The sequence below is a fragment of the Rhinopithecus roxellana genome, chromosome 13 (assembly GCF_007565055.1).
Source record: "Rhinopithecus roxellana isolate Shanxi Qingling chromosome 13, ASM756505v1, whole genome shotgun sequence".
Taxonomy (NCBI): domain Eukaryota; kingdom Metazoa; phylum Chordata; class Mammalia; order Primates; family Cercopithecidae; genus Rhinopithecus; species Rhinopithecus roxellana.
In genome coordinates, this window is record NC_044561.1 from 82,607,197 (window position 1) to 82,628,605 (window position 21,409).

The window sequence follows — 21,409 nt, forward strand, 5'->3', positions numbered from 1 at the left end:
TGCCATGATGATGCAATCTCGGGAGTCATTCTGAGAAGATGGGTGTTGTGTGCACACTCCTGGCTCCTCCTCATTCTCCTCACTTGAGTACCAGTGGCCTCTGAGCATGAGAACAGAGGCCTGTCTTGCCTTCACCAAGCCCCAATAGCTGGAAGGCTCTTAGGAAACTGTAAGTGGCCCATGGTGAGGACCTATGAGGCTGCCAGGCGCCCTCCAGCATCTCAGGAGAGGGAAGTAGATCAGCAGCTCAGGATTTTGGGCTGGCTGTTGAGCAATGGTGGGGCCCCTAGAAGAGGAGGCTACCTCTTCCCTGAGGCCTTCAGAAGAGACCTCTCCTTGTATGGGGCCTGCTGTGCTTTTTCTCTCTTGGCCTTGGTCAGCCATACACAAATGGGGTCTTTCTCTCTCTTTCTTTTTCTTTCTTTCTTTCGTTTCCTTCCTTTCTTTCCTCTTTCTCTCTCTTTCCTTCTTTCCTTGCTTCCTCCCTCCCTCCCTCCTTCCTTCTCTTTCTCAGCCAACAGGCTGAGTTGCTTAGGGACTTGGTGGAGCACTACCATTTGTGGAGGTCACAGAGCAGCCACTTCACTAAGGGATCATGGTGTCATGTGCTCTTTTGTTTATTGTCCCCAAGAACAGGGATAGGAAGTGTGGTCCACTGACTGCAGATTTGCCGATGCCCTGGAAGTCCCAGAAGTCCGACCTAGGCCTGAGCTGAAAGAATGCACAGACCTAAGGAGGCAGATAGTGGCTCTTGTGCTTCAAGGTTATTAGGAACCTTGATGGAGGAACACCAAACAGTCTAGAGCATGTGGCTCCTCTGGGGAGAAGTCACTGAAGAGTGAGAGGAGAAACCTATTTTCAAAATCTGAGGGAGGTGCAGTTGTAGTAAGAACAATGAAAGACTTGCTGAAAGAAAGTTTTAAGAAACCTTTGAATGTCTTAGTTAGAAAAATTAGTAAATAAAATGAAAATGGTAATGATTATTGCTGAGAAAAAAATGAGAGCAGAAATCAGTGTTGAGCTTTGTGAGTGAGCGCATGAATTACTTCACTTCTTTGCACACCTAAAGTCTTTTAAATGTTTAAAATTTTGTGAATATTTCTTTACGTTAGACCTAAGATTCTGAGGATAAAGCTCAGATCAGCATTCTTCTGATAAAATACCCTTTGAATCTTCACACTCCACTGTCAAGCTGCCACTTAGTCACATAAATCAAATGATGCATCCTATCATTGTTGCTGCAAGAAGTCCCCTGAATTTTCCTATCTCTGTGACCATAGGAGCAAATGCTAAGTTGTAGAGACCTGATGTGATGATAATACAAATGTGTTTACACATTAATTTATTCTGTGGTTTTATAATGCAAATTAAACCTTTTAGATTGGGAAAATTTCACAGCCCTCCTTTCTGAAACAGCTTAGTAGTTTTCCTTTTAAAATAGCTGAGTTGGGAGGGATTTGTTGGTTAGTTAGAAAATTGTTAAGTACAGGCTCTGGAGCCTGTCGTGCTTCAAGCAGTTGCTGGTTTTGGTTTGCTGTACCCTGTGCACGTTGATGGTAACTAGAGTTACTTAGAACAAGGCAAGACTGAAGTTTGGCCAGGTGTTCTTGAGTGGGGGTGAGCATCATTGAGAAGTGTGCTGACTTTCTTCCAGACTGTTGGTGGTGGTGCTGTGCAGGAGAGAGCGCCTGAGCTGGATGGTGGTGGGCCCATGGAGCCGGACAAAAGCCATTCTAACAGCAGCACACTGTCGGACCGAAGACTCAGTAACTCCAGCCTCTGTAGCATTGAAGAAGAGCACCGAATGGTGTATGAAATGGTACAGCGGATTCTCTTGTCAACACGAGGTTATGTCAACTTTGTGAATGAAGTATTTCACCAGGTTAGTGTGTGTGTATGTGTATGTGTTACAAGTTCTTGAAATGGAAACGATTTTGTTTCATGTTCTTTTACTTGTAACACTCCAACAAATAGAGTTGATGAGTTGGGTTATGTTACAGAATTGAATAATAACAAATGATCCCTCTAATCTTTTAATTTGTGTGAATTGCTGTGATTTTTAAATTTTGTTGTTGAAAAACATTTACACAAGGAGGGAAAATTCTATATTTGAGCAAAATCATGAGACAGATACTTTCATGTTTTTGTGACAAAGTAAACTCAGAATTAGGTGGGAAGAAAGCCATTCCTGAATACCCAGCAACAAATGAACACAGCAAAGAAGAGTCCAGTCTTATTCCCACAGCCTCAAAGAGCTCTCTGAGGAGCTGGAGGTTTCTGCAAAAACCTTGCAGAGGCATGTGGCACTCACAACATGATAGAATTATTTATGGCACAAGAGAAAAAGGTAGGTGGCAAAGGGAATACAAGGAAAGAAAGGAGCAGAGGCCAAGACAAGAAAAGAGGTGTGAGCAAAGGAAGGAGACAGAAGAGGTCAGAAGCCCAGGCTACAGTTAGTGGCCGTGAGTGACATCAGAGGTTTGCAACTGGGGTTGATGCTATTCCCTAGGGGACATTGGCAATGTCTGGAAACAGTTTTGGTCATCACAACTGGGGTGCTACTGGTGTCTTAGCGGGTCACAGCCAGGGATGTTGTTAAGTATCTTGCAGTGCCCAGAATGGCCCCCACCCCAACCATGACAAAGAACTCTCTGGCTCAATGTGTCAGTAGTTCTACTGTGGAGAGACAAGAGACTCAGCACTAGCCTTCAACACAGCAAGCAGAGCTCCCACACAGCAAGCAGAGCTCCCACAGATCTGGAGTGTGACATGTGGCCAGTGCCACTTGACTCTAGATACTGGTGCTCTTGAACACAGGAATGTGGCCTATTTGTGGGTATGTGTATATGAGGCGGAATAGTTGTTTTATCCATAGACCTGAGAAGTAGGTTAAGCCGTTGAATGGCAGAGTCCAGTTGTAGGTGAGGAGGAGAGGAAGAGTCTTGTACATATGAATGACGGGAATGCACCACAGAGAACTTCTTTTGACGAGGCAAGTTTTTGCGATAGTGAATGATTGGCCCTATCACTTCTGGGACTTAAATTACAAAAAATCAACCAAAAATGAAAGTCCCAACCTAATCCATAGCAGTGTAGAGATTTTACCATACTTTCATTTTAATGAAGAAAACATTTTACTTAAGAAAATGTTTGTTTAGTCTGCAATTAACATTCCACTTACAAAATATTTTTTTCTGGTTCTGTGGCCCGGCACTGCCTTGGTTCTTCTCACTCTCCGTGTCTTCTCTGTTTCATGTCTTGGCCCCTCTTCTTGTTTCATCCCAAATTACAGGTGTTAACCAAGATTCAGGGCTCAAGTCTTTGCTGTAATTCTACACTTGGCCTCCCTGGGGCCTTTACTGCCGGTCCAGTGCCAGCAACCACTGTGGCATATGTCTCCCAGTCAAGCCTTTTGTCTGAACCTCACTTGTAAATAAAAATATTAATTTCATTAAACAAATTTTGTATACTCATGAAAGATTTGTTACTGGCAGAGGATATACCACACCAGGGGCCAGAAAGCATAATGTAATGCTGCAGAGACCAGGTACAACTGAGCACAGCTTCAAGGGCCCTCGCTCTGCTGCACAGAAAATGTGCCCTCTCAGGATCATGATTCACCAAAATGAGAGTGAGTTATCTGTCTCAGGGAAGACAGGGCACAAGTTTACTGAGAGGTCTTTCAGACCTAACTAGTCACACGGCCAAAATCAGGCAGAATGACTGAGTAAACCAGCTGTAGACTCTCAGTGTCTGCATTGTCACTGAACAGTGTAGACAAGGTGGCCCTGGGTGCCTCCTACACTTCCTTTTAAAATGGCCACATGCCATCGCATCTGATGTTCCTGTAGTATCTTAATGATAACAAGACCAAAGCCTGGCTCATTTTTTCCCCCTAATATCAGCTTATCCTCTTGACTTGACTGCTTCTTCAAAGGGACTTGTATTCATGTTTGCATCTTAATTTTAATGATCCTAGGTTCCTCATCTCCCTCTCCTCCTATGACAGTCACTGGACAAGTCACACAGGAGTTTTGCTTGCTCCTTTGCTCTCCATTTTCTTTGACTGTGGTTAGCAGTCCCCTCCTTGGAACTCCCCTCTTTCTGTGTCATCCCTTTCTAGGTAGTACTGCACACATCATACTGCCAAAACAGTTTTTTTTTTTTTTTTTTAATAATAGTCCATGATTTGAAAACCTAGCCCATTCCCTACATTAATTTTGTCATATTCATGCTCCTGTTGTACATGTGAAAGGTCCATGGCAACTATTTGAGTTGAAATAGTCAGGGTCCTGGAGTGTATGATCTATAGCAGGGGTCAGCACACTCTTTAAAGCAAAAGGCCAAATAGTAAATATTTTAGGCCTCATGGATTATCCTGAATGCACCTCAGAGAGACAGAGAGGTGAGAGCTGTGAGAGATTGAGACCTGGAGGATCTGGTGGGAAGGTCCAGTAGGTGTTCACGTCTCCTCTGGCTGCGTTATTTTTTTGCTTACTGTTCTACCACTTTTGGAAGAGTATCCTACTCTGATTGTGGATTTTTTTTTTTTTTGAAAGCCTATCAGTTTTTGCTATATTTTTGGCAAAATTATTAGTTGCAATACAGATGTAGAATTAGTTTATATTCCTTTGAATTGAATGTTGTCATTAAGAAGTTTCTGTCTTCGTCTCTAGTAATGGTTTTCTGGAGGAGGGGCACAAAGTCTATCTTGTCTATTTTTAATATAGCTCTACCAGTTTTCTTTTGGCTAGTGTTTGTATGGTGTATCTTTTGCTAACTCTTTACTCTCAGCCTCCCCTGTTCATATGTTTTGGATGTCTTCTTATAAATTGCAGCTAAGTCTTTTAAATAGATCTTTAAATTAAATCTTACAGTCTTTGTCTTTTGATTGGACCATTATTCATTACATTTAACATAGCAGCTGCTATTAGGTTTTAGCCGGCTGTCTTCTTACTTTCTAGTTGGATTGGACTTTCAAGCTCATTGTTTTTAATATCCTATTTTTCTTCTCAGATTAAATTAGTTTTGCAGTCATTTGTACTTACTTTAATAGTGAACACATGCATTCCTAACATGAATGCTAGCATTAATTCCAACTTTTACCCTCAGTACACATGTTAGCTCTATTTACTCCTCAGTTTATGTGCCATTGTTATTATTATGAAAATATAATATGTAGATGTTATCCCTTTCAGAACCACTGTAAAGTTTGTTTCATCCAGTTTTATTCTTTTTCTTCATATATATTTTCGTAAATATGTTTTATTCATTTAGATGTATCCACATTCTCTTTTTATTGCGTTTTATTGCTTCCCAAATCTCTGACCAGGGAAAATTTCCCTTCTATCTAAAGAATAAGTTTTAATATTTCTCTTAGCTCAGGTCTCCTGGTAACAAATTTTCTCATCTGAAAATGTCTGTATTTTGCTTTCATTTTAGAAGTATTTTATTTCTGGGTGTCAGATTCTACATTGGCAGCCCTCTGCACATGAATCTTTTGTTCCATTGTTTCTTGGCTTCCATTATTTCTTTGAGAAGTCGTAGAAAGTCATGTGGTTGCTCCTTTGGAGGAAATATGTCTTTTTTCTTCTGGCTGCTTGTAAGAGTTTTCTGATTATCTTTGGTTTTCAGCAGTTTTACCTGTAATATACTTCATATTTATCCTTGTTTTTCTTTGTGCTTCTTAAATCTAGGGATTGATATATTTCACCCATTTTGGCTAAATTCTCAGCCACTCTTTCCTCAAATATTGTTTCTTCCTCCCATCTTTTTTTTTCCTCTTTTTTTCCTGCATCTCCAGTCATTCATTGGATAACCTATTCATTGTATTTTCTCTTTCTTATCCTGTCTTCTGATTTATCCATTCTTTTATGTCTTCATAGTTCGTTTTAGATATTTTCTTCTGACTTTTCTTCCAGTTTTCTCTTTAGCTGTGTCCATTCTGTCCAACCCGTATACTCTGAGTTTTTAATTTGAGTTATTTTATTTTTAAATCCCATTACTTTGGCTTTTGATACCATGATTATCTCGATATTGATATATTACATGAACCTTTGTTAAAGTGAGTTCTGCCTGTAACTGGATCCTGTGGCTTGAACCTTAAGGGCAGTATTAAAACAAGTCCCAGCAACTTGAGACCAAGACCTGGATTTGTGGCTAACTTTGTAACCCTGGAAGAATATCTCTGGTGCTGTAAACCTCAGTGTCCTCATCTGTGTCATTAAAGCATCTGAGTATGGGGTACCTCTCCCTCTTTTGTTCCCCTCAAATATGGAAAGAGTCCTTAAAACTGATAAGCAAAAAGTAAATGGCATTTCTCCTTTAAATTCTTTAACATTATTGGAATCTTCTCACTTTAAATCAAAATTGCTGTATGGAGATGTGTAAGGGAATTCCTTAATGTTAAAAAGTTCTTATAAATACGCACAATGCTACAACTTTGCCATAGGCTTTTGTTAACATTGATAGCTGAACTCATTAGTAACCTGATAAATGTGAAACAAATGTTTCTCAAAAAAATAATAACCAAAAAGGAAGGAAGGAAGGGAAAGGAAGAAGGACAAAAGCAAAGAAAAGGAAAAAAAAAAAAAAAAAAAAGAAACGGAAGTCCTGATTTGTAACAGATGCTGACTTCTGTGGTAGAACCACTCCCACCGTGGCTGATTCAGGCCAACACGATGACATCAGTGAACATGGAGCTGAGAAAAGGTGGGCACAACTGGTTGCCACTGTCTATACTAGTATGTCCCTTCTAACCTATTTCTGATTTGTTGGGAAAAGGTCCAGGTTGTGCATTATAATTATGTTTTGTTGCCAATTGAAAGATTTCTATAGGTATGATTTGGTGATTTGGTTATTTTTGTAGACAAATTATTAAGAATATAAAAGTTATTTTTTTCTTTTTTCTTTTCTTTTCTTTTTTTTTTTTATTGAGACTGAGTCTCACTCTGTTGCCCATGCTGGAGTGCAGTGGTACAACCTCGACTCACTGCAACCTCCACCTCCTGGTTTCAAGTGATTCTCTTGCCTCAGCCTCCTGAGTAGCTGGGATTACAGGTGCGTGCCACCACGCCCAGCTAATTTTTGTATTTTTAGTAGAGATGGGGTTTCGCCATGTTGGCCATGTTGGTCTCGAACTCCTGACCTCATGATCCGCCTGCCTTGGCCTCCCAAAGTGTTAGGATTACAGGTGTGAGCCACCACGCCCAGCCTATAAAAGTTATTTTTAACTGCCATTTTTTAGGGCTCTCTTACGAGAATGTCTTTGTTTCTGCTGTTAAGTTTGGCGTACACAAAGATTTGTGGCCCTGTGTGGTATATTTATAAGCTGTGTGTTCCAAAGGAAAGTGAAATAAGTGATGGTCATTGGAAATGTCCGTGATGCTGCCCTATACTGATCTGAGTTTGTTTGTAGTTAAAGGGAGTTTTCTCTTTTCCTTTCAGGCATTTTTGTTGCCTTCCTGTGAGATAGCTGTAACAAGAAAAGTAGTTCAAGTGTACAGAAAGTGGATTCTCGAGGACAAACCTGTGTTCATGGAGGAGCCAGATAGAAAAGATGTTGCCCAAGAAGATGCTGAAAAATTAGGATTTTCTGAGACTGATAGCAAGGAGGTAATTTTTTTCACTTGTCTTTTGAGTTGAGGGTAAATATATTTCAGTAAAGTATACTTGCTCAGTCAAGTCTTGTCAGTGGGACAAAGGCTTCCTTTTATCCCATCTGATACTTCTGAGTTGCCAAGTTCTGTGAGGGTCTGCCTTAGAGAGTAACTTCTGTACTCCCATTCTAGATTGGCAGTCATCTCCTACAACTCTAGCCAGGGCCATCTGCATGTTGCATCTTTGTTAGTTTCTATCACAGGAGAGTTGTTTAATAAGCCATCATATTTTACATGTCTCTTTGTGAGACTAAAAAAATCACTGCCTTCTCCTTGGCTTGTTTAAATAAATATCAGTTGGAGAAACTAAATTGAGAATGTTTGGGCAGACTTTTCTTGTGCAGTGGCCTGTACCAGAAGCAGCTGGGTGTTACCCCTGTGAAAGGACTAACCAAACAGCAGCGTCCCTCTCCTTTAAGCCTCGCTGAGTGCTGGCCTCCTGGAGGGACCACTGCCCATGTTAGATAAAGCTATAGGTTGGATAAATCCAAAATGACAGAGTGGAATATCTTCCTGAAACGAAAGAAACTTAAGTGATATTTATATTTCTGACATACTATTATGAAATTAATTTAAAATGTTTAAAATTTCTCCCTAGAGGAATATCACTTTAAAATATCTGTGTTAATTCCATAATTTTAATTTTGCAATTTTGGTGAAATCATTTTAATAACTACCATGAGATCTAAATGAATATGCTACATATCATTTATCACTCATTTTAAAGCAAATTATCACTCATTTTAAAGGTCTGTATTCCATGCTCACTCAGTCATTGGGCAAACAGAACTCATTCTTTCAGCACATACTAAGTGCTGAGCACTATTTTAGGTGTTGACCATTGAGTGGGGAGCACTCTACCTCCTAGAACCTATTTTCATGTGAATCCTGGTGAGTTTAAGGAATTAAATATGCCAACTAAATATAACTTAGCTTATATAATATAATTATATTTATAGTTAAATATAAGTTAAACATGTGTATCTTCTACTCTGTTAATGGATCATTATCTTCTGAAGACCTCGTCTGAAAGTTCTGGTCATAAACGATCTTCTAGTTGGGGACGCACGTACTCCTTCACAAGTGCAATGAGCAGAGGGTGTGTGACAGAGGAGGAAAATACAAATGTGAAAGCTGGCGTCCAGGCTTTGTTGCAGGTATGTGGCTGGCCAGAACATGAAGACCCCTTCACAGCCTACAGCTGGAGCCATTTTGTCTTTTTGTTTATTGGGGATAATGTCATATAAATATGGTGGTATTTGTAGCCGTCCGTTAGTAAACAATAAACAGCAGTTTAATTAGTTATTAAATTCTTATTCTGAGTTCTCTTTCTAATTCCTACCCACAATTTACAAAAGATTTTTTCTAGTCAAAGAAGACATAAGAACTGGTTGCAGTGTTTTTGAGATTATTATATAGTGAATGTGAAATGACTGAGATTTAAATCTTTAAATTATCTTCCAAACACACATAGGTAGTTATCTGGGCTCTTAATTTGCAAGGCAAGCTTGGTGATTATAAAATCTTATAAGTAATATTCCTCTTAAAATTGGCTGTGTTGCCAGGCGCGGTTGCTCAAGCCTGTAATCCCAGCACTTTGGGAGGCCGAGACGGGCGGATCACAAGGTCAGGAGATCGAGACCATCCTGGCTAACCCAGTGAAACCCCGTCTCTACTAAAAAAAATAAAAAAAAACTAGCCGGGCGAGTTGGCGGGCGCCTATAGTCCCAGCTACTTGGGAGGCTGAGGCAGGAGAATGGCATGAACCCGAAAGGTGGAGCTTGCAGTGAGCTGAGATCTGGCCACTGCACTCCAGTTTGGGCGACAGAGCGAGACTCCGTCTCAAAAAAAAAAAAATTGGCTGTGTTTACAAAGAAAAATGACTGATGTAGTTTTTAGATTTTTTTTTTTATTATTATACTTTATGTTCTAGGGTACATGTGCACAACGTGCAGGTTTGTTACATATGTATACATGTGCCATGTTGGTGTGCTGCACCCATTAACTCGTCGTTTACATTAGGTATATCTCCTAATGCTATCCCTCCCACCTCCCCCCACCCCACAACAGGCCCTGGTGTGTGATGTTCCCCTTCCTGTGTCCAAGTGTTCTCACTGTTCAGTTCCCACCTATGAGTGAGAACATGCAGTGTTTGGTTTTCTGTTCTTGTGGTAGTTTGCTGAGAATGATGGTTTCCAGCTGCATCCATGTGCCTACAAAGGACATGAACTCATCCTTTTTTATGGCTGCATAGTATTCCATGCTGTATATGTGTCACATTTTCTTAATCCAGTCTATCATTGATGGACATTTGAATTGGTTCCAAGTCTTTGCTGTTGTGAATAGTGCCGCAATAAACATACATGTGCATGTGTCTTTAAGGCAGCATGATTTATAATCCTTTGGGTATATACCGAGTAATGGGATGGCTAGATCGAATGGTATTTCTAGTTCTAGATCCTTGAGGAATTGCCACACTGTTTTGAATGAATATATGAAATAGAACTGACACCATTTGAGAACATTTGAAAGAGCAACTTTGGATCATTACTTAACCTCCCCAGAGCTCAGGATTTTACCTCAAAAATGGGAATTGGGAGATTTCCTCTCAGGTCTCATGTAGCTTGAAGAGTAAGTGAAAATACAGGGTGCCTCTCATTCCCCGCTCACTGCCCCCTCACCCACCACCCTTCATCCACGTTTGGAGATGTGTCACTTAGGCCTCCCATGTAGAGGCCAGGTGTGGAGTCTGGGGAAAGTCTGGGAATGACATGCATGTTTCTAATTTTCTGTCATCTGTTTCTTGATAGGATTCATTTTCGTGGTATCCTTTTTGTTTTCAAGTGAATTAGCAGTTTAATATACCATACTCATGAATTTTCTCACTTTTCATTGAAAACCTACACATAATTTTGAAGTTAAAAAAGTTGAGATGATTTCACTTGTGCATCTTTTGGTGTAGCTCATAAATATGACCTGCATCCCCATCAGAGAAACACTTGCAGGAGTCCTTGCCCTTTGTCCCTCAGTAGCTCCGTCTTTTAGCTAAGGGGATCTCCAGCAACAGTCTGTGGTGGTTGCAGGTGCCAGTGATCTCCTGGGTTCAAAAGAGTGCTTTTTATTTTCTGAAAGGATGAGTTACATCTACAGTAAGTCCTCACTAATGTCATCAATGGGTTCTTGGAAATGGCGACTTTAAACGAAGTGAGTACAGCAGGTCTTTGAGTAACATGGTTTGATTCAACATCGTTTCATCATAATGTTCGTGAAAAAATAATTTTCTTTTATATTTTGCTTAAAGTCATCATTTCCAACAACCTATCAATGACATTAAATGAGGACTTACTGTCCTTGCCTGAACTGAGAAAAAACAATTTCTATTTTATTATATATAGTGCTACAGTTAAAAAAGTATTTACTTTGGAATTAAATAGTTAGTTTTGTTCTTGTATCTAATACCTTGGTCTTTTGTTTATTAAGAAAAAGGGCCAAATGGAGGTTTGATAAGATAGTAATTTTCTTTCTTTTCTCCAACTGTGTCTCAGATGTTCAAGAGATAGTAGTTTTCTATAGTTGCTTTTGACAAGTGCACTCTGGACATACTAATTTAGTTTATTTTTACCTTAACTGATACCAGCACATTAATAAGAAATACTCATGCAGTACCTTTGATGTTTTGTAAAAAGTAAAAGTATATAAAGACTCCTTACATGGGAATGTGCAAAAAGTTTTAAATTCATATTCAAGAAGCCAAATATATTGAATTAAAAGGATCTGTGTTGCAGTATATCAACTGTGGCATACTTCTTTCAAAAACAGAACCACTAAAACTGCTGTAATCAAAAAGCTCTTTGTTTTTGTTTTTCTTACTCAAAGACTAGTAAATTCGTCATGACTGAAGTTATCATCATCATCAACTATATTATGGTGCTTATTTAGTGGTTTTTCTTAGAAAATTGGGACATAATACTTTTTAATCTTACCTGAGATAACTTTAAAGGCTGTGAATATTTTAGTTCACCCACTTGACTTTTGATGTGAATTTTAATTTGGTCAGATTGTACATTTATTTTGATACAACACTTTAAAGAATTTTATTTATAAATGAGCTAGAGAATAGAGAAGCTCCTTCATCCTTTGAGTTTGTGTTGTTGAACACAAAGGAGATGTAAGAGGGAATGTACTAAGTAGATGGAGCAGGTCCGTCTTCATACCAGATTGACAACTCAGAATATCTGCAGATGATGGGACACTGGTGTCAACTGTGTAAATGGAAATGCACCATTATTTTGCTGTAGTGGCTCAAAGCAGTAATAGTATATGATATCCTGGATCAGCGCTTCTCACATTTTTCTGCTGAGATACCCCTGATGGTAGAGAACAGTGAACTTGTATGCTAAAGATCTGAGGCAGAGGGTAGAGTAATTGGCTGATTTTCTGAATTGTTTTTGAAATCTCAGCTTTTAACCTTAAGAATTCACTTAAATTTTGTATGCTACTGCATAATATATCTTTCATATTTAAAAAAATAGGCTTCTGGAAGACGTATGATGTCAATGGCTTCGTCTGTTTCTGGGCACATCACAGCTGCTTGAGGTTCTTATGCCTGTTGAGTGGTGCTGTCCATTGCTCCTGTCAGCAAGGAGTTCATGTGCTGGGAGACTCAATAAGAATCACATAGTTCTGTCTGACCACTGTCTGGCCATCTGTCCTCTTCTCCTCCCATTTCCCCACTAAAGTTTCTCATTCATGTGCAACAATCCTACTTTTTCCCCTTGTTTTCCTTTTTTTGTTGAGGGGTTGTCGAAAAGAAGTCTTCAAAGCTTTTCTGACTCATAAAATTTCTGTAGTTGCAATATTAATATGTAATAGTGATTTTTTTTCTTTTCCCCTAGGGAAAGGCTTTTCAGGTGTCTCAGTATTTAAGTGATTCTAAAAGGTGAACTAAAAAAAATTTTGAATATGTGTTGGTACCACTTGCTTTAATGAATTTTTGCCTTATTGTGAATTTATATGTTGGTACCACTTGCCTTATTGAAATAGAATCTTTTGGAAATAACTGAAAAGTGATTTCATTGGTAAAGTGAAATTAATATCATCTTTAAGCAAAATTTATTCAAATGTTTATGTTCAGTTATATGTTCTAATGTAAAATTGTTGATTTTAAGGTATTTTTGACGAACTCTGCAAACGTCTTTTTGTTGGAACCATGTGCTGAAGTTCCTGTGCTCTTGAAAGAACAAGTTGATGCTTGTAAAGCTGTTTTGATTATTTTTAGGCGCATGATAATGGAGCTTACAATGAATAAAAAGACATGGTGAGTTTCTGTCAAATTAATTAGTATTGTAAAACAGATGTTTCTGCTTTTCAACATCATTAAAATGTTAAGGCTTGTATTTGTTTAATGTTTTTACAAAAGTTAACGACAAAATGTCTTTTGTAACAGTTTCTGTGAATTATGAAGAAGGTAGTTACCCAGTACTTTGATAGATCAATTATTTTCATTATATTTTTTAAAAATGTCCTTGAACAATAAGTATTTTACTTAATAGTGGATTTTTCCTTTTAAACTTTCATCAAACATAGTTTTGTGGAAAAGCAGCAACTGGTGTCTTATAATATTCATCATAAGCTCAGGAGAGTTTGTTAATTGCCCTGAAATGCCATCAACTGATTTTTATTGCTTCTAACTTGATGTTTTAAATTCATTTTGGAAAAACAGTTATTTTAAATGATAAATTATCAGAGACTAAATACATAGTGCAGTCAAAAATCTGATCCTGTTATTAAAACTACAACAACGTTTTTTTCCTTTTCATCTTTGTTTTTGTTTGATGGTAAACAATGCATTAGATTTTTTTTTCCTGCTCTTCTCTTTTTTTCCTGCTTTTCTCTTATTTGAAAGTCATCAGCCGGGTGCGGTAGCTCACGCCTGTAATCCCAGCACTTTGGGAGGCTGAGGTGGGTGGATCACCTGAGGTCAGGAGTTCGAGACCAGCCTGCCTAACATGGCGAAACTCCATCTCTACTAAAAATACAAAAAATTAGCCAGGTGTGGTGGCAGGTGCCTGTGATTGCAGCTACTCGAGAGGCTGAGAAAGGAGAATCACTTGAACCCGGAAGGCGAAAAGGTTACAGTGAGATTGCGCCACTGCTTTCCAGCCTAGGTAACAGAGTGAGACTTTGTCTCAAAAAAAAAAAAAAAAAAAGTCCTCACTTTACTCCATCTGATGAGGTATTTTCAGTGATGCTCAGCAACAGACCAGAAAGCCTCAGAGTCACTTTCCATTTCTTCCTCTTCTCCTCATGTGTCATCAGCCTCTCACTTCTGCCTTTAAAATGCTCCTCAAGCCTGTCCTTTGCGTGTTCCCTCTCATTCCACCGCCGCCCTTGTGCAATCAAGCTGCCCACCCCAGCATCTCCCTAGGTGATCTTCTGCCTTGGTTCTCAGTCCTTGGAGGCCCTGCAGACCAGTGGCACCTTTCCTACCTGAAACCAGAGGGGTCCTCTGCCCATGTCTGTGTTCTGGAGGCCCTTGAGTCAGCAGGAAAGGGGCTTTGGAAAGTGTCTGCAGTTGGTAGGAAACCGTGGACACAAGGTCTGATCGGAAAGGAACTGCAGGCCACCAAGTCCAATTCTTCTGCTTCAAGGATGAGGGAAGGGTGGACTCAAGAATCCTGGTGTGCAGAAAGTTCACAAGTACAGAAACGAAGGCATCAGAATGATATGATGTAGATTCCAACGTCATCTTTCCCAGACTTCTAAACTTAGCACTACTTGCCAAGTTAAGAAATTGTTAAAACTGGAAATATTACAGTGATGCACAATATGATGTAAACAAAGTTAAATTCCACGTCAGTAATATTGACAGTAATGAGAAATGCTGGTATATGCTTTCAACTGAAATATCTGTTCCTGAATACCGTAGTTTTATCAACATCATTTAAAATGTTTTTTTTCCTTTGAAAACTTCCTGAGTTTTGTATAGTACTGTATCAGCAGTTTTTTGATCTTTTTTGATAATCTTTTTATTTTGATGAAAATTCTAGGAAATAAAATTAATCAATTCTGTTCTGACTTTTACTAATTCGTAGATTCCTAGGTGAAAGAATAGAAAAGAAAAATTGTAGAAATTGGTGAAAATAGTTAACGGGAAAATGGTCAATAGAGCATAGAAAGGAATGTGAGCAGTTTCTCTAACAGATTTTCTTGTGTATTTAAGTACCAGATAATCCCTTGCCTCCCATCTCTGCTTTCCTTCCTCACTCCTTCTTCTCCCCTCTCTCCTTACCTCCTTTTCTTCTATCTAATAAATAACTATCGAGCGTCTACTGTGAGAATATAGTGGTGAACTATGTAGACAAGGTCCCTGCCCTCATGGGGTTACATCCCCATAGGACCGAGAGACATTAAAAATCTAGAAACAATTTCAGAGAGTCTGAAGTACTGAGAAGAACAGTGAAGGTTGGAAAGGGAAAAGAGTCCTGAATTGGGTTCAGGACTGAATTGGGTTGCTTGGCATGGACAGAGGGAGAGTTATTTCCGTCAGCTGTCAGAGAAGGCCTTCCTGAGCAGAGCCCTGAGTGAAGGGAAGGAGGAGCCTTGGGGAGGTCTAAGGGAAGGGCATTCCTGGTAGAAAGAGCAGCAGATGCAAAAGCCCTGATGGGAGAAAAGGTAAAAAAAAAAAGTGGCTTGTTTAAGGAAGGACAAGATGAAGGCCAGTGTGGTGGAGTGGATGGAGTGAGAGGGGAGGAGGCAGGGGGCAGGCCAGGGCCAGGTTTCTTGGGGCCCTGCAGACCAAAAAAAAGGATACCAGCTACCTCCCTGTGTGTCTGCAAGATTGTGACATAATACAATTTATGCTTCTGAAAGGCCCCTGTGGCTGCTGAAGAACATGCAGTGCAGTGCCATAGATGATGGTGGCTGAGACCGTCATTTATGACGGTCTCATAGATGGTGGCTGTAGCCAGGGAACGGTAAGAAGTGGTCCTGAAATAGGGAATAACTGGTATATAAATGAGTTGAAATGTCACCTGGATGAGGAGATGGAGATCAGGTAAATAATGAAGAATGTAGGAAAACCCTCACTCCTGTGTTGGACCCAAGGATGATACACATGCCTGATTCCATGTACTCCAACAGAAGTTTATTACGCTCTTTGAGCAGTTCTCCTTGGAGAAGTCAGTGCTTCACAAAATAGAAAGGAACAAGCAGTTGTCAAAACTGGCAGCTTTGGCAGGTCGTGTATTTTTCTACTGTTAGGAAAGATCTTTCCAAACCGTAGTTTTTCCACCCTTGTTTTCTTCCAGAAGACTCTGCATGCCTTTCCAAGCTTTCATAGGTTCAGAAATCAAATTGACTGTGTTTTTGTCAGTCATTGCTTTGATCACATTTGTAGCTTTTGATAGCAGTTGCCATGATCAAGGCTTTACTTGAAACTTACGATGTCTGTTGTTCTCATCACATTCTCATGATGGGTCTGTAACTAGTTGTGTGCAAGGGATTGTTTTTCATTGTCTTATGCATCATGTAACATGAATGGGCAGTGGTGATACTAGGTGCTGCCCTTCTCTTCCCTGGCGACAGGGGACCTGGGTACCCTGAATGTGGTGAGCGACAAGCTGTCCCCCAGCACTGTGCCATTTCTTCTCCCAGTTCTCTTCAAAGTCACCATTGTACTTCATGCGTGTGTGCCCGGAAGATAGTCCTTCCTCTTCTGTGCTTCCAGAATCCATACGCAGGGAATAGGAATACATGGGCAAGTAGCATGGAGTGCAGTGAGAATGTATACCAACGGGTAACTCTGGGGACCAAAATCAAATGGGGCCAGCTACAAAGAGGGCAGGAAATCCCCACAGGTGATTTTACTGTGAGGAATTTTATGAGGTTCAGCATATTGTTAGGAGAAAATGCTATTCTGATATGCAGAGATATGAGAAAAGTATACAGGAACTATGATTTAGAGATCTCATCTGATTACTTTGTCCTATTCTCAGTTTTATTACTAAAGAGCAGTAAAGCCAAGGAGAAGGTAGTAAAGATTAGATGAATGGTTAGCATGTGAAACCTGAAAGGAACCAGAGTGATTTCCCTCGAGGAACAAATGCACCTCTGTTACATAATGTGTTCTGTGTTCCCATGGAATCTAGGGGAAGAAAAAGTGGGCAGATACTCTGATATGAGCAATATAACTTAGGTCTAAGAAAGAAAAATATCTTTTGGCTGTTCTGAATAACTTATTATTGTAATTAGCAGTGTTATGCTGTCTCTATGCTGTTTTATAGTCTTCAAAGTCCATTTACATAAAACCTTCTGTGAGAGACTATAAAAAATGCTGGCGCATTGGAACTGAGCTGCAGTGATGGCATTTGTCTCAGTTGTGCCCTGTAGTGCAGAGTCAGGATCTTCCAGGCATGAGCACTGTGCCTGTAAGTGTCCTGTAATGCACACCCCTCCTGCCTGTGAGAGTACTGTGGCATTCCACCATACCAAGATACTGACTGTGTGTGTCCACAAAATAAAGGGCAGAAAGTCAACTTAACTTCCTGTTGCAAAGATAGGGAGACCTTACAGGTCAAGTAAAACAGCAGATAGCAAAATTAAAGAGTGCTGCATACGTTCCAGTAGGTTTTCACTGAGTGCCTTTAAGGTGTTGGCAACAGTTGGAGAAGACAGTCTTGCCTCCCTTTTTGCAAGGGGAGAAAATCAGGCTGGAATATTGTGTTTTATCTTGCCTGTTTGTGTGGACATGGGAGGCATATTTTCAAAACCGTTGTAACATAAGGGAGCTTATTTTGGTAAAATATGATATTCATTATGTAATTGGCATCTGGACTTTAATAGTTTCGAGTAATACGTAATTGTCAATGTTGCTGAATTCTTAAGAGAATTTCTGGTACCTATAAGTTAAAGTACTTTGGAGACATGATTATTAATATGAGCTTTTATTTTGGGTGGCCCAGGGAACAGATGTTGCAAATACTACTCAGGATAACTGAAGCTGTCATGCAGAAGCCAAAGGATAAACAAATAAAGGACTTGTTTGCCCAGAGCTTGGCAGGGTTACTATTTAGGGTAAGTCTTTTTTATTAAAACACTGCAAATGCAAGAAGTGAATCAGATTTTATAGCAAACTAGTTTTAATCATTGAGAATTTTAAGAATAATGTTAAATTTAAATTTCTAGAAATTTTTCTTCTTAGCTTTGTCCTGAAGGTTATGATCTATTCTTTACAATTAGCGCTGGGCTTTTAGGCTTTTCTCCCTCTCTGCCGCCTCCTTCCTCTTTTGATTTGCTCAAGGGTGGTAGGAATTAGGAAGCTCTGATTGCTTTGGTGGAAGACTAGGTAGATTTGGAGAGGTAAAGGATGAACGGAAGCATGGGAATGGGATAAAAATTTGAGAGCCAGTGTGTTGGGAAATTGTGTTTAAAGCCACAGAATGGGCTGACCTAGAGAGGACAATGTCCACAGGTGATGGAAGAGATGCTGAGAAAGGGTGACCAGTGAGCAAGGAGGAAAACCAGAGGAGTGTGTGTCCTGGGTGCCTGGGGATGAGTATTGGGTAGGAGGAGAGCAACCAGTTGACCATGGGCTTTGACAGATGTAGTTGGTTGAGAATGTTCTATGGGATGAGGCCCACCTGGAATAGATGGAGGAGAAGATGAGAGCTGGGCAGTGGAGGTTGCAAGTGTAGTTAAGGCTTTGCAGAGTTTGATGTGGAAAGGAAGAGGAAAAGGGGAGCTAGCTGAAGTCGGTGGCATACATGGTGGGTGAGGTTTAAGGTGGGTGGTACTAAAGTATGTTTGCTCACCAATGGGATGGTCCAGTGAGGGAGGACAAGATGGTCTCGGGGAGACAGAGGATAACTGTAGAAGTGAAGTCCCGGATATGGTGGGGGGCTGGGCCAGTCTTCGGTGTGAGCAGAGAGCAAGGAGATGCCTGTGCTTCTTGCATCTCATGTGGTGAGCAGGTGAGGACCAAGAGCAGGCTGATACCTGGCGAGCTGCCTGGGGAAGAGGATGTGCTAGAGGGTCCTGAGCATGGCAGCCTACTCTGACATTGCTAATATTTATGAGGACCTTAGCATTTATGAAGCATTACTGAAAGTGAAGAGTGTGAAAGGGCTCTGGAAAAATGCGACATTCTACATAAATAAAGGTATTAGTACAGTGGATGGACTTGACTTTGGATAATTACATAGGTGATTCTTTTGCATGTGTCCAGCTTTGCTCTGCTGATGCCTGGAGGGTGGTACTGACCACTGCTTTGCTGCCTGCCTGGACATATGGACACTGCACACTTTGCCCTCTCAGCGAAGCGTCTCACTGTTGGCACCCTTTCGAGCTCCCTGTCCTGGACCTGGGCTGCCAAGTGGACATGAGCTGAAGCCAGTCTCACGCTGGCAGGTGCTTGGGCCTTATTCTCACCAATTGCCTGGCTCTGCATCTGTTTTGTGTGTTGGAATTAGAGAGCTTGTCACAGAATTAAACAAGTATTCTGGGGTTTGGGTTTTTTTTTTTTTTTCCCTTGGTTGATTTTGGTCTTTGGGGGAAAAAAAACTCCCCCCATGTAACGGAGAAAACCTTCTCAGATATTACTTCCCTCCTCAGTTGGCCTGACTTCCCCGAAGCTCAGTTGACCTGACTTCCCTGTAGCTTAGTTTTGAGTTCATGATTATTAATGATTTTGATGTTGTTATTATTTTGGCAGTTTTTAGGTAGATCGAGAAGGATGCTTAAGTTAAGAACTAACCATAAGGCTGGGCATGGTGGCTTACACCTGTAATCCCAGCACTTTGGGAGGCTGAGGCAGGAGGATTGCTTGAGCCCAAGAATTCAAAACCAGCCTGGGCAATAGAGTGAGACCCTGTCTCTACAAAAAATTAAAAAAAAATTAGCCGGCCATAGTGGCATGCACCTGAAGTTTCAGTTACTGGTGAGCTGAGGTGGGAAGATTGCTTGAACCTGGGAGGTTGAGGCTATAAGTGAGCTATGATTGCACCCCTGTACTGCAGCCTTGTCAAAAGAGCAAGACCCTGTCTCAAAAAAAAAAAAAAAAAAAAAAAAAAAAAACAAAAACACCTACCATAAAAAATAGTGAAGAGAGGATGAGCCTTTTGGTGTTAGGCAGATTGTGGTTTTGATCTCAGCTCTGCTGCTCCCTGGCTATGTGGCCATGAGCACATGACTTTAGCTTTCTGAGTGTCTTCCCTAATCTGTCACCGTCAGGAAAGGACTTCTTCCTACCCTGCAGGGTTGTCATGAGAATCAGAGTGGTCCCATTGGGATTTGTGATCTTCTATTGACCTCCCACATTCTTATGGGAGGTGCAAGAGGCAAGAATAGTAAGGGTCCGGACTTACCAGGCTATCTGGTGTCTGATGTCTATTGGGCATCATCGTGGTCCCATACTGCCATTAAGACGTGCTATCTAATTAGTATTCATTTGATCATGTGGACTGTCTAAAATGGCCACTAGATTTTTTTTGAAAAATTTAGAACAAGGAGACTGTTAAAAAGGACAGGACATTTTTAAGTTTTTATTACCCTTTTTATCTTTTTCTAGTTCTTCTTCTAGTGTTTGTTTTTTTTTATCTGTCAGTAGATAACCTGGACCATCTACTGTGATGATTGAATTTGACTTAGTTTTAAATATTTACCAAATAATGATGATCACCTTATTGCCCTAAGTGATGTTTTAATTTATTATCAGTGCTAAATATGACCTTATGCTTGAAGTTCTGATGGCATATCAGGACACTATGGTCCTGCTCTTTGTAATATGAGCCATTAAAGTTATGCCGTCCCCTTTAATGTGCTGGTAGAGTGAAGTAGGAAGTGGTTGGTTAGCAAATGTTCATAAGAAAAGGAGTGATTTATTAGCTAAGGTGTTTTTAAAATACATCTTGTGTGCCAAAATGTATCTGATAAAACATCAAATTTCAGTGCTGAAGGAACCTTGGAGAAGCTCCTATGCAACTCTTATTTTTAATGAGAAATGTGACTACAGAAAGATCAAGTGACTTTCCTAGGTCACAAACCAGGGTAGTCCAGGCTGTTTGTTTCCATGTTCCTTTTAGAAAATGGTAATTGATCAGAAGGACACCCTGCCTTCATGTGCACAGGTGCCACCACTCACCACCCAACTGTATTTTACCATTTTACCATTTTGCTCTGTGCAGGTGTTGTCAGTTGTGAATTATGATGATAATTCAACAGGTCTGCATACATTTGTATTATTTGCTAAGTTGATTTTATAAACTGCAAGAAGTCATTCTGCACTTGTTTTTTAATTAGTTAATAAAGTGAAGCCATTATAAGATCCCCAGTATAGAGCATCTCATTACACCAAGACATCTGCTGTTGTCCATGAAACTGACACTATATCTGAATGTCAGTCTGAGTCCTGATAACTATCAGTCTCTACTTTCTTACTCGGCTCAGATTATACTTACTGATCTAATATTTAATTTTATTGTCTATAGGTATTTTATGGCAATGTCCTCAAATTCATCTTGAAAGCAGGGGTATAAAAAATAATAGAAGATGGCATTGTAGTCATAATAAAAATATTTAATAAAGATAATAAAATTATTTTATTTTCTTTCTTTTTTAGTTTTACAAAATTCATACATGTTAGAATCAGATTTTAAATATAAGTGGTTAATATCTTGTTTTTTTTATATAATTAACTACTTTAGTCCTACTTTAACATTTTTATTTTTTTAAAAAGTGGTAGCGGCCAGGCGCGG

The 21,409-nt window shown here is 39.9% G+C and overlaps 1 protein-coding gene across 9 annotated transcripts in view; it reads left to right on the forward strand.

Annotated features, from left to right (window-relative positions):
* RALGAPA2 (Ral GTPase activating protein catalytic alpha subunit 2) overlaps positions 1-21,409 on the forward strand; it is a 329,915-nt gene that overhangs the window by 78,419 nt on the left and 230,087 nt on the right. For all 9 annotated transcript variants that reach the window (XR_004052562.1, XM_030914155.1, XM_030914151.1 and 6 more), the window contains 5 exons: positions 1,655-1,882; positions 7,447-7,614; positions 8,678-8,815; positions 12,827-12,975; positions 17,621-17,732. Coding sequence is in view for 8 of the 9 variants with exons in the window: in XM_030914155.1 (XP_030770015.1) it covers positions 1,655-1,882; positions 7,447-7,614; positions 8,678-8,815; positions 12,827-12,975; positions 17,621-17,732 (795 nt within the window). In the remaining variant the exon portion in view is untranslated. The remainder of the gene's footprint in view (positions 1-1,654; positions 1,883-7,446; positions 7,615-8,677; positions 8,816-12,826; positions 12,976-17,620; positions 17,733-21,409) is intronic.